The 13,272-nt window shown below is 40.4% G+C and overlaps 1 protein-coding gene across 4 annotated transcripts in view; it reads right to left on the reverse strand.

Moving 5' to 3' along the window:
* Positions 1–13,272, reverse strand: part of LOC6581495 (cyclin-dependent kinase 14) — a 128,691-nt gene that overhangs the window by 27,246 nt on the left and 88,173 nt on the right. For all 4 annotated transcript variants that reach the window (XM_032730866.2, XM_002007187.4, XM_032730867.2 and 1 more), the window contains one exon: positions 8,385–8,573. In XM_032730866.2, coding sequence (XP_032586757.1) covers positions 8,385–8,573 — 189 coding nt within the window. The remainder of the gene's footprint in view (positions 1–8,384; positions 8,574–13,272) is intronic.

The following is a 13,272-nucleotide window of genomic DNA, read 5'->3' on the forward strand; positions in this document are numbered from 1 at the left end:
CCCAGCAATTGAAATGTTTGGTAGCATACTGATAGCCAACGCATGGCTTGTGACTGATTAATCCATTATTGAGCCGGCTAGGCCTGAATGCGAAAACATCTACGATCTATTGCCTGCCTCGACCACATATACCGCACTCAACTCAGCCATGGGCTTCTTCAATGCTCAATCAGGCGCCTAAGCAGAGAGCCCCGCACTGGCCCACGGTGCTTTGTTCATATGTAAACGACAATCAACTTGAAAAGCAAGCTCCCCCAAAATCGTAATGGGAATAATTTGCAGCAATTTCATTCAAAAAGCCTCTTACACACACATATGTGTGTGTGGTTGCTTGTGCGTGTGTGTGGTTCGTCACGTAAATGACAATCAAAATTTGAAGCAGTCTCTAGCTCTCGCTCTCTCTCTCTCTTTCTCTCTCTCTCTCTCTCCCTCTCTCTAGCACTTCCTCTTTCTCGCTCTCTTCTGTGTGTGTGCACTGCTACAGGAAGGAAGCGACTGGCCTGCAATGTGTCGAGCTGACCAAATCAAATGCGTGCCCCAAGTGCCCCAAGGCTGTCAGAGTCAACACATTCATCGAAACGGGCCTTATCTGCAGTGGCAGACGGCAGAGAGCAGGACGCTAGATGCAGGATACGAATGAATCGCAATCTCCCCATAGACCAATACAAATACGCAGAGGCAACCGCAGCTGAAGCTGCTTATAATCTGAGCACACACGTGTCGGCGACTCTGTGTGCATGTGTGTGTATGTGTGTGTGTGACTGTGTGATGGGTGGAATGTGTTACAAGGATATTTGCACACACACACACACACGCACACACAGACACACACGTTAGTTACATGGCCCAACCGTCACTTTGTCATATTATGAATCCTAATTCCGTTGGAGGCCGTGACCTGAGGCCTCCCTCTCTCTCTCTCCCCCTCCCTCACTCGATCCCTTGGCATATTGTATGAGCGCCTGATGACGTTATGGATACTTCAGCTGTCACTCAAATTGCCAGCGCTGTGCGTTGATTGCAAGCGCCACCAACTTAAAGGCAGCTCAGCACATTGGCGCCCTTAAAGCACTCGCATTTTATTATGTCTTGTGGCTGTCGCTTGTCTCTCGGTCTCGCTGGCTTCCGACAGGAATTTATAATGACAGGCGTGAATTTTCATATTGGAGCTACTCTGAGACAATGTGATGTGGCGTCGAGGGCGTGGCACTGGCCAACGGGCATTGTTAGCCCAGCCAGTTGCAATAAAATGCGCGTCAAATTGTCTTGTGAGGGAAGGGAGCAAAGTAGCCAAGTAGCCCAAGCAGGGTTGGGGGAGTTCAGAGCACTATTAAAAAGTTTGCAACCCCCGCCGGCCAACAGGATATAAAAATAAATGTAAAGATGAAGAAAAAAGGAATGAAATTGTGGCTGGCAACGAGTTGTTTGGGGCCGTCCGCATCGCCCCACCATAATGAGCTTAGTATGCAAAATGCGGCGAATTGTCAAAAAGATTCATTTTCAGACAGTTTTACACAATTTTTCTGCCCTTCTTCGGGGTGGACAATGCTCGTTATATTGGCTGCTGGCGGAGTTGACTTTAAAATTGTGTGGGCGTGGCAGCTGCTTACAACTTTCACTGTATATGGACAAAGTTTTTCATCCAAAAAAAAAAGAAGGGAGATAGAGGAGAATTGATTACATTAGCCGAGCGCCATTCATCTGAGCTCTGTATTACATCGCATTATTCATATTTATCTGCTGACAGACATTTTTTGTTGTTGTTGTTGCTGCTAAAATTCAGTTGACGGTGAAAATCAATAGCGTGGAAATGGCTCTTTGCAAATTCTTTGAGGGCTCTGATTGCCAACAGTTTCTCTAGCCAATTAGCCAGGCTCATGCTTTGATCTTGCAATGAAATCTCTATGCAAATGCTGCGCGACAGCCGTAAAAATGCCAAAAAAAAAAAAAAAAAAAGGGAAAGAAAAAAATAATCGACCGCAAATTTTCCATGTCAATGCATAAGTCGCTTCATTAGCCAAAAGCTCGGGTGCAAAAGGGAAATCTCTCTCACATCAAACAAAAGCAAAGCAACAAAAAACACTTCACCAACTAAATCATTAAAAATGCGCCACACAAAGCCCACCAAAAAAAAAAAAAATAAAAATGGAGGAGAGAGAAGCCGTAACTCCAGCCACAGCCGGAAAAGCACAAATACGAGAATACGAAAAATACGGGAAATGCGAAGAGGCGACATGTTTTTGCTTCGTTAATAAACTGCAACGAATTTGACAGCGGGTAAGACCACAGAGAAGGGCTGTCTAACCGCAAGGCGACAGGACTCCTTTGGCTGGCAACGCCCGCCTAATGGCCGCAAGAGAACAAGAAAAGCCAGCGAAACTGTCAAAGGGTTGCCACCATGAAAGCAATGCTAACACACAGAAAGAATGGTAAACAAAGCGAGAAAGGATGCTCTTGATGGGAGTATACGACTTGAAGATACCATGACTACTAATATGATATATTATTTGATATAGCTTAAGGTACAATTTTATGAAAAATGTGAGGAAAATATTAGAATGTTTCATAGACAAGAAAATCATATTATATTATTAAATATAAAATATAATAAATATAAAATTTAATATTTATTATATTTTATACACACATCACATATTTCATCTTTACTTCTCACACTCTCTCGAAGCTCTCTCCAACCTGTTACAAACCTTTGCTGCCAAACCAAAACAATCTACCCCACATACCCATCTGCCACTTGCTCTGGGTACACATAAAAAAATCACTTAAAGTATTTCGCCAATAAATTTAAATCACAGCCTGTCGACTGGGGAGCGGAAAACGCTATGAAAACAATAGACAACAAAGTCTCTGACTGACTTTCACCCCTCGCAAGACAGCGAGCACGAAAATAAAAAACAAAAAACACCAACAAAATGTTAAAACAAACGAAGCGATGAAGCTGAAAGTGCCAAAAAGGCCAACACAAGTGGAGAAAGTACGAACAAAGCATACCCTTTATAGGCCCATTGTTTGAGATAAAGGAGACGAATTTATGAAAAAAACAAAATTTATTGTTGAATTGAAGTTTATTAGAAATAAATGAAGTGAAATTATATAGAAAATATTTAAAGTTCGCTGAGCCAGCGACTAGACCTACGGGGTGTTAAAGTGAAACGGTTTTGGAGTCTGTCTAGATCTTAACTCTCTTCCATAAACATACTTTATATATCAAGTTTAGGTTAGATTTTAGACCATAGTATTTTCTGGTATTCAAGAAACTCTTTAGAGCTTTCTTATATGTTCATGCGAATTAACTTGAGAGCTGCTTCATCATTAAGATACCGATAACCGTTAGTTATATCTATAGATCTGATAGCTTAACGAACTATCTAGATCTTTTATAGATTTACATAATCTATATGCAAAGCTGAACTCTAAAAGAACCTACCTCCATATCTACACACTCTATATATCAAATCTATCTCTAGAATCTCTGACAATATTAAGCATATCATATTGTCTGTCAGCATTACAATACCCTGCCATATCAACAGAATAAACATCAAGTGAAGGACAACTAACGGCGCATCAGAAGCCAAATAAAGCGCTAAAAGGATTTAGTCGCGCGTGTAAAATTTTGTTGAAGCAGCGCGAGAGCTTCGGGGGGGATCGCTGAAATAGCTGAGGTAGTTGAGGAGCTTGCCAAAAAGTTGGGCAATGAAGGCGTGGCAGCAAATGGCATTTTTAAGCGCCATGCAGCCGAGTGATGCATGTGGCAAGTGGCAAACACCAAGCAGCTGCCACACACTCACACACATGCACACACACCCTCACCCTCACGCACCCCTCGTGATTTAAATACTCGTAATTTTGCGTGTCGCGCATAATCGTGGGGCATGATTTACAATTTTGTGGCGCCACGGCTGTGGGGCGCGTCGTTTGTCAAATGTTTCCCTTTATGCGAATTTGCCAAATATGTTTTTTCAAGCTATTTACAATTTACAATTTTCCCGCTTCTGCTTCTTTTTTATAACTTTTCTAATTGCCCAACAAATGGCAAATGGCATAGCTTCGAAAATGGGAATTTGGTTTTTTTTTTTTTTTTTTTTTTTGTTTTGGGAAAGGTTTTCCCTTGCATAATTTGCGCATATAAACCATAATCTTTGTTAAGGGCAAAGTCTTTGCGACTATAAATTGCGCATATCTCGGCCGCACTTCTAAATAGCAAACAACAACAACGTTGTCGAGCTGAAGATAGCTTATAAATCATCTAATCAGAGCAACAACAGCAACACGAGAGCGAAGCATGAAAAACTGAAATTGCTTTTGGCTGCTGCTACAGAGGAGAACTCTGGCCCATGCTCGCTCTGGCTGAACTCTGAGTGGGTGAATGTGCTTTCAGAGTGTGTAATTTATTGTGCGTTACATAACTTTATGATAACTGAACTGTAAAGCATTTGTCGGGCGGGGGTAGCACAAACAAGTTTATTGATCGCAACAGAAAAAAAAAACAAGTAAGAAAGCTCTAGTCGAGACTGCTCGACTACGAGATCCCCTGAACCCTTGGAGCAATAGATATTTCAATACTTTTTCGCGACTTTCAGCTTACACAAGAAACACGCACACACACACACACACACGCACGTACGCACACACAGGTAAACATACACACACACGCATATAGACACACATACACACACACACACGCATACAGACACAAACGCATACACACACACACATACACACACACATACAAGCAACCACGCATAAACACGCATGGGCTGCAGTGTGCGCTTACTATGAGAACTTAATTGTTTAATAACTTTTTTTATGGACGTACGATCTTCATGAAACTTTTAGATTATGATTATAACATGAATATGCATGTACTTGCCAAAGCACAAGTCTCTAGTATTTGAAATACGCTTTTTACAAAAGTGAGGGTGAGGGGGTGAATTTAGAGGTGGGGGGTAAATTTTAACAAAAACCGAAATTGTATAAATTGCATATAAGCATACATTAAAAATTTGGAGACTCTAGCAATAAAGGTGTAGAAGATATAATTTTATAACTGGGTTTCGATAAGGTTTTTTATCGATAAAAAAAGATCGGGATGAGTTATCGATTTTTAATGATAAACTTGATATGCGCGCTGTAATTACGGACATTTTAAAAAAAATTTGAAGTCTCTAGCTCTTATATCTTCTGAAATCGACGCGTTCATACATACGGACAGACGGACAGACGGACAGACGGACAGACAGACGGACAGGGCCAAATCAACTCAGCTCGTCACCCTGATCAAGAATATATATACTTTGTGGGGTCTGCCACGCCTCCTTCTCCCTGTTACATACATTTCAACAAAACCATTATACCCTGATTTCCCATTGAAAATGGGTTCAGGGTATAAAAAACAACAGCGAATCGAATTGAAAACTTGGCTATGAATGAAGGAAAGAAAAACTATTAATCAAGGGTGAACGATAGAGATAGTACAAATGATATATATGTAACATGTAACATTATTTTAAAGTGTTGTAAAGAGCTAAAGCTTGAAAGTAAGCCTGCAACTTTAATATAATACAAATTTATGGCGCCAATTGAAATATTAAACAAGAATTTAGCTGGGCTTGAATTGAATGTTTCTAATAAATTTCAGCTTAATATAGAAATGAAGAGATTGAAAGGTTGCATAAGAGGATATACTATAGAGTCTCTATATTTTAAAGAACATTCGAATGCCTAATAAAACTCGTGTAATTAATATGAACAACTTTTTTTTGGGCAACACAGAGACAATGCGAAACAATTGAGAGTTGATTTCTGAAATTTCAAGAGAAAACTTTGGCTTAGTCAAACTTTCAATATGAAGAGCTCCGCATAACAATGATATCATATCTCCTAAACAAATAAAAACTGATATATTTAACACTCTTCAACATTTAAAAGCTTATAATACCGACTGAAGTTTCACAAGTTTAAAGTATCTCGAAAAACAAGTCAAAAGCTTTGAAGCGACGTGCAGCACGACTGATATTTGCATGCAGCAAAAGTTTTTTGTTTTTTTGTTTTTGGTTTTTTAGCCACAACCTTTCACACTTTTCATATCAGGCCAAAGTTGCTGTGTCAGGAAAGAAGCAGCAGCACACGTAATCCTTGCAGTGCACCTCGCCAAATGCAATAAGCAAACATGGCAGCTAGCGCCACCTAGCGTCGCGTAGCAGTGGACCAAAGCCAAAAGTGATATAGCGTCGGTGCATTAAACTTGGCTAAGGTGTCAGCCAGTCCAGGACCTGGGCAATATGTGTAGAGCCAGCTCCAGCAAGAGGGGAGAGAAGTAGAGAGAGAGCTCTCCCTCTCTCTCTCTCTACTAGAGAGAAACAATGGGCTACAGATAGCTACTATATGAGGCATGCAACACAGTTTCCATTTAACTATGAATAATTCCCATTGTTGTTGCAGATGTTGTTGCTGCTGCTGCTGCTGCTGCTGTTGCTGTTGCTGCTGCTGCTGCTGTGCATTTGCTTGTTAATATTTTCATTTCCGTTGCTTTATGAGCCGATTCCGTAATGCCTAGACGTAGACAGAGACAAAGAAAAAGTGGAAAGAGAGAGAGAGAGCGCTAGAGTAGGATGGCCTGCGAGTTGAGTGCCCCGCTTTACAAGGACAATAACAAGAGCAACAGCTTCAAGTACAAGCGCCAGCAGCAGCAAGTCCTTGTGCTACGGCTCATCATCAGTCGCCTTATCGGCAATGTCAACCAGCTTGAAGTCGCAAGGACTCATGAACCCCAAAGGGGGTGCCGGCTCCGGCAGGACTTGAGATTGTGCCTTCATTTTGCCATTGTTTGCATAAAATTGCAATTTACAATTATGACAATAAAATGAAGGAGCAACAGAATGCCGAGAGACTGAAGGCAAGACAGCGAGAGAGAGAGAGAGAGAGAGAGAGAGAGGGAGCAAAAGGGAGAGAGAGGTAAACAGAGGCAGCTTAATGTGCATCACATTGGAATTCAAGCGCATTAACAGCCAAGTTATGATATGATAAACAATTTAAGCACGTCTTTAAATGACGAAAATTACAGATAAAATATATGAAACGAAAATACAGCAGCAAAAAAAAAATGTGAAAACGTTGCTAAATGACACAAACATTTGATAAATTACGCTAAAGAAGAAGCAGAAGCAGAAGCAAAAGAAGAAGCAGAAGCAGTAGCAGAAGAAATGTATGCAACGTGGCGAATAAATTGAGCGCGTGAAATGCTTGACTGGAATGGTTTATCTATGCCACTGGGGAAATGTTCTTGGCCATAATTAGACACGCGGCCCGATATTAGTTAGAGCCAAGGCATAAATTACGGCAGTCAGTCAGTGGGGAGCGTCAAAGCGCTTACAAATGCTTCTCGTATCATTAAATTAGTTTTGTGTGTGTGTGTGTGTGGGTGGGGGAGGGGAGGGAGCTATGCCAAGTCTACTTAAATGAGAGATTATTGCGAAAGTGAGGCAATAAATTGTGCAAATCTTTATGAATGAACTCGCTTAAAGTTGTCTAAAGCGCAACTGTGAAAAAATTATATGAACAAATGATTTTCGCCAGCCGAGCGCTGAAATGTAGGCAATGTGTTTTTTTTGATAGGGAATGATGTGAAGTGAAGAGAGAGTTGGTCTGAGAGTTGAAGCTGCGTTTGGTGTGAGTTTATAACTGTTTATACTTTTAGATTACAATACTAAATATATTAATCTATCTATGTACAGATATTATATATATATTATTAAGTTACATTGAAATCAACTTCAAAATATTGAAAAACTTGCAAATTTCAATAAAAAGAAATATAAGGTAAAGCTATATTAAAATATATGAAGCGGTGTTATGTCATTATATACCTATTACAATCTATCTATCTATGTATATTATGATGAGTGAAGCGCCCCAATCTCTGTACATTCTGAAGCTTTTCGTTTATTTTATGGTATTATGGTATATGTATACCATATAATGTAGCATATATTTATCATTAGTTTTTTGCTGGCAAATATACTTATATCAAAGATATCTTATGACTATATGGTAAGAAAAATAATTGATTCCAAATAGTTCAATCTAATTGAACAAATATTTGCTGAGAAACTATTTTTTTTGTTTCATAGAAGTATAATCTCTTTCTATTATATTGAAATTTGTTCTTAAGGTTAATATAAAAAATAAATATTCTATATTGAATAACAATATATAGCATTCAATTATGAGTTCATGATGAAATTAACTAAAAAGCCTTGAACAACTTTCTCCTAATACTAGTCATGATATATATAATATTTATATAATGATATATTATGATATATAAAGTGCTAATAATCAACTCAATCTATCTAACTTACCGCCATATCTGCAATTTGTTTTGTCAGCGGGTATATTGCCATTGGGCTCGAGGCGATCCAGATACTCCTCCGAGTTGTAGCCATTGAATGGAACTTTATTACCGTGATTATGATGGGCGCCGCCGCCGCGATGATGATTATGATGATGATGATGATGTGTCGAATCGTCGCCATCCTCGCGGGAAATAGCTGCAAATGGAAAACACGGAAAAACATACATAAATATAAATATAAATATAAATATTGTGTAAATTCTCGATTACAGAATTGTATTATGACTTATGCTAATTGGCTTTTATGCAAAATCAATTTATGAAAAGCACTCAAAACTTCCCTTTCCCCCCATCCACTGGCACCCAACCAACCCAATCAAATTATTTTCAGGACGACTATTCCTATTCACTTTGTGCGAGCTGGAACACATTTTGTCAGCTAGTTTGGGTAATTGAGTGTGGGGCGCTTCTAGTTTTTGGGGCTTTGCTGCCCAATCAACGCCTTTTGCTGTGATGGGGTTTGTGTGCGGCAGTGGCTTTGACTGCTAATGGCTTCATTTTTGGACACCTCGCCCAGAACAGAGCCGGACCCAGTCAGGCTGCCAGGCCTGCCAAAGTTAATGTCAATTTTAAAATTATTTTCATAAAATGCCAGCCTAAAAAGGCTTAAATTCCCCAAAGGCGGCCATTGAAACGCGCCGGGGGGAAGTCAATTTGGAATGTGTCGAATATGCAAATGAGTTAAGCGGAAAAATAAAAGAGAGAGAGAGAGAGAGAGGGGGAGGGAGAGGGAGAGAGAGCAAATGTAGCTAAGCTTTTATACAAATTTGTACAGAGAACTTTAACGCGGGGCGCGCCTTCTAATTTCCAAAACGGAAATACAAAAGGCACGAATTGCGCCACAGGGCCAAAAAAAGGACACCAGAAGCGCTGGCCACGTTACCTGCCAGCCGCTGTAAGGGAGCACCAGCTAACGGAAATTGGCTGGGTATTAGCTTACAGTGCACAAGGAAAAAAAAAAAAAACACGAGGCTTTTGCCTGAAGTTTTCGCTCCAGCTTTGGCTGTTTTTCCACTTTTTTTTTTTGGTTGGCATTTTTGAGCCTGCAATTTGCTAACGATATGCATACAAGTGGGCGGCTATCAGAGCTGGCACTCAGCGTGGCCTCTTACACGTATGCTATATGCAAATGGCAGGCGCTGAAAAAAGGATTACACGTTTAGTGTGCGCACAGGTAGGCAGGCAGGCAGGCAGTCAATAAAGTGTGATTCCAAAGGAGAGAGAGAGTGGGGGGAGCTAGAGTCAAGGGAGAATGTGTCATGAAATATGAACTAGATGTGGGTGAAGAGTAGATATATATACATACATACATACACACATATATGTTTAATTAATAGCCATAAAGTCTTCGGGGCGTGGTTAGCCCGGCTAGAAAACAACCCCACAGAGAGGCCACAGATGATGTCAGCACAGCATTTCCAGATTGAAGCCAAATACACAAATCACAAAATTACCGCAAATTGTCGCTACAAATAAGCAATTTATTTGCTTACATAACTCATGCAGACACACACACACACACACACACACGCACACGAACAGCAATGCAATTCCCCTAAATGTGGGCTACAACAACTCCCGCTCCACTGATTTGGGGATTTTTGTGGGGGTCTCTGCCTAGCACAAAAATCTCATAAACTTGTGCAAGAACACGCAGACACAGAGCGCAGCGTATGCCGGAGTCTGCACAAACTTGGGCAAACAGCAAATGTAATCAATAAAATATGTTCAGCATAAACTAGTCGCATGGCTAGAGTTGAAAAAAGGAACAACAAATCGGAGTAGAAGAAGCAGAAGCGAAATAGCAGACCCAACTCTGGGTTAATGGCATCAAGCATCAGCTCATGCTCGTAACATTCTTATGCAATAGTCAAACCACAATTGTGCGGCTGCCGCCGTGCTGCAGTGCCTGTCCAACTGTGGCGCGTTGTGGTTTGGGTTTGGGAGTGTGTTTAATGGAATTACGAGCGGGTTTCTGGTGGAAATGTGTGGGTTCCAGTTTGGCAAGCAACACACAAATCGCTGGGTTATGAATCTGAATGGCAGCCTGAATTGTGAAATGTTATCCAGCTGCAGCACTTCAGCAGATAAATTGGCGGTAGTTTGCGAGGGTTGCTTGAACGTTATTTGATAATAGAAGAGCAGTGCGCCTTTGCAGGAGCCATGATACATGAATTTCTTAAATGCCAAATGCATTCACTTTACTATAATAGAAATTCAGTCAGACCTATACTTAAAGACCTATACTTTATGGAATATGTACTTTATATTAATATATTATACATATTACATATTATTTATTTCTAGAACTCCATGTTCAACATTCATGATATTCCATAATAAAAATTCTTCACATCTCACATATATGTTCAACATTCTAAAACATTATTTCATGTTCAACATTTCATATTATTTCTTCCATACTCGAAGTTCCATATTTCATATGCCAGATCTCATGTAGAGTATTTTACATTCTAAATTCCATATTCCCATAGTCCATATTTCGTTCTCTATATTCCAGAATTCATATTCTATTTTTCACATATCGTATTTCATGTTCCTTATCTCACATTCTCCCATACTCCATATCTCAGATTCCATATTCCTTATTCGTTCTTCGGTATTCGGTATGCCACATTTCATATCCATGTACTCTCTATTTTACATTACAAATCTCTTAATCTCCCGCTCTCCTCTCTCTTCCATTCCAAACCTTCATCTCTTTATACCACACATCAAGTGCAGTGCCTATGGCAGGGCAACATTATAACTTTCCAACTTTATAAGCCCCTGCCCAAATGCTCCACTTCCAACCATAAACTATTCAAATCAACTACGCGAAAAACTAAGCCAATTGAATATTCAACTAGATTTCAGGGCTTTAAATTATCGTTGCCTACTTTCAGGCATCGGCAAATTTTCTGGCCCTGGAGGAGCTAAATTTTTAAAGGGCTTGTCGCTCCGTTTGGTGATTTATTTTGCTGACGAATGAATGACAGTTGAGCTGCACAGAGTCGAGTGTAAAGCACGGCACACACACACACATACACAGAGAGAGAGAGAGAGAGAGGACTGTGGTAGCACCCAAAGCCAATTGAACAAAGCTCACAAATTGGGTGCAGACAATGGGCTGGGCGGAAGGGAATACGAACTGCGAACAATGACAAACAACCAGCAGCAGTAAAAGCAAAATTAAATCAAAGCAAAACCGCATCAACGTAATGGCAAAAAAAAAAGAGAGAAAAAGATGAAGCAGAGAAAACAATCGGAAAAGGGAAACGAAGCGAGCTCTATTACTGGACACTGACCAGCGCTATTTCTCCCTGACTCCAACTTTAATCCAGTTCCAATTCCAACTCCTATTCCTCTGAGAGCGCTTCGGTTACACAGCCAGTCGGCATTTTTAATGCGCTTTAGTCGCCGGGCTCAGGCTTTTTATTGTACGGGATTCGCTCGGACTTAACGCTTAGTTAACGAAAAGACTGAGTTTAGAGAAAGTGAGTGTGCTGAGCGGACATAAGCCGGACGGCACTTACACAGATAATGCAAAATGCGCACCATAAAAGTGAGTAATGCATAGATTGTACGGATATCTATGGGGGTTGACTAGATGTTGTGTTTAGGAGGGTCTTTAGCTATTTATTGAAGGCTTACTGATAGGGTTGCTGTGATTAGAGGGTGTTTAGTGAGTGTAGTTAAGCGATTTACTAGCATATGCTAATTATTATCCTATATTTACTCTCTCGAGGGCGTAACATTTATTGTTTCCGCTTTGTGCGACATTCGTAAACGTGAAGGTGGCTGTGTTGTGTTGTATAAAAAGTCGAGCCTTCTTTGTATCACTTTCTAGAAATTCAACAAATTGATTAAATAAATGTAAATCTATGTTTACTATATCACTCTCTGGAGAGTATTATACGATGTGCTTTAAAATTGGTTGACTCCGGTTTAAATTAAGCAGAATGGCATGCAAATTTAGTTCACTCTCTATCTTGGATAAGAATTTCACTGATTATATCCCAATATCAAATGAGCTTGTTCTTCTTAAATATCATCTAAGGGTCATAGAAACTACATGCATAGTTAACTTTAGACTTGACTCTCCTCTTTCCCTTCACTTTACGTCTCTCAACTTTTATCGCACATGTTTACAGTTAACGTACGTGTTTGCCGCTCAACTGTAACTAAAGTAGACAATAGCCAAATCAGTAGCTCATCCGCAGGCGCTTCGCTAAAACTGACAGAGGGGAAAATTGAGCGCTGTCCAGACACAAAAGCAAACTCAATCCAAAACGGATCACTGCGGGGCAGATGCCGAGCTTTCAGGAGCTGATGCGAGCGACACTTGAAATGCTGACAAATAAGTCGCATTAACGAAACAGTTGACCAAAATGAAGGCGAACAAAGCAAATGCAATTTGCCAGCGGCGCGCCAAAGCCAAAGTGGAGTCTCGAAAATGAAATGTGAAAATTCATTTGCAGCCGGCTCCTGCTGCTGCTGTTGCTGCTGCTCCTCCTGCTGTTGCTGTTCCTACTCCTGCTCTTGCTCCTGCTCGTTGTCGTGTGTGTGGCTCGCTTCGCATTGTGAGGAAAGACAATGCGATTGCCATGCAATTAAGCCATGCAATTTAATCAATTTATCAATTAGGCAACCGCGCAGGACGAGTCTTGACAAGGACTTTTGATCGAAATCAAACGCTGAATTCACATTTTTCTTTTATTTTACACATTTTCCCCCCAGCCCCGACTCACTTTAAAAGCCAATTTCATTAGCATTTCAAAGTGGTTGCTTGGTTTGGCTTCGAGAGTCGTTGGTCGGGTCACAGTCGATAATGT

This window comes from Drosophila mojavensis, unplaced genomic scaffold, assembly GCF_018153725.1.
Source record: "Drosophila mojavensis isolate 15081-1352.22 unplaced genomic scaffold, ASM1815372v1 contig_74, whole genome shotgun sequence".
Taxonomy (NCBI): domain Eukaryota; kingdom Metazoa; phylum Arthropoda; class Insecta; order Diptera; family Drosophilidae; genus Drosophila; species Drosophila mojavensis.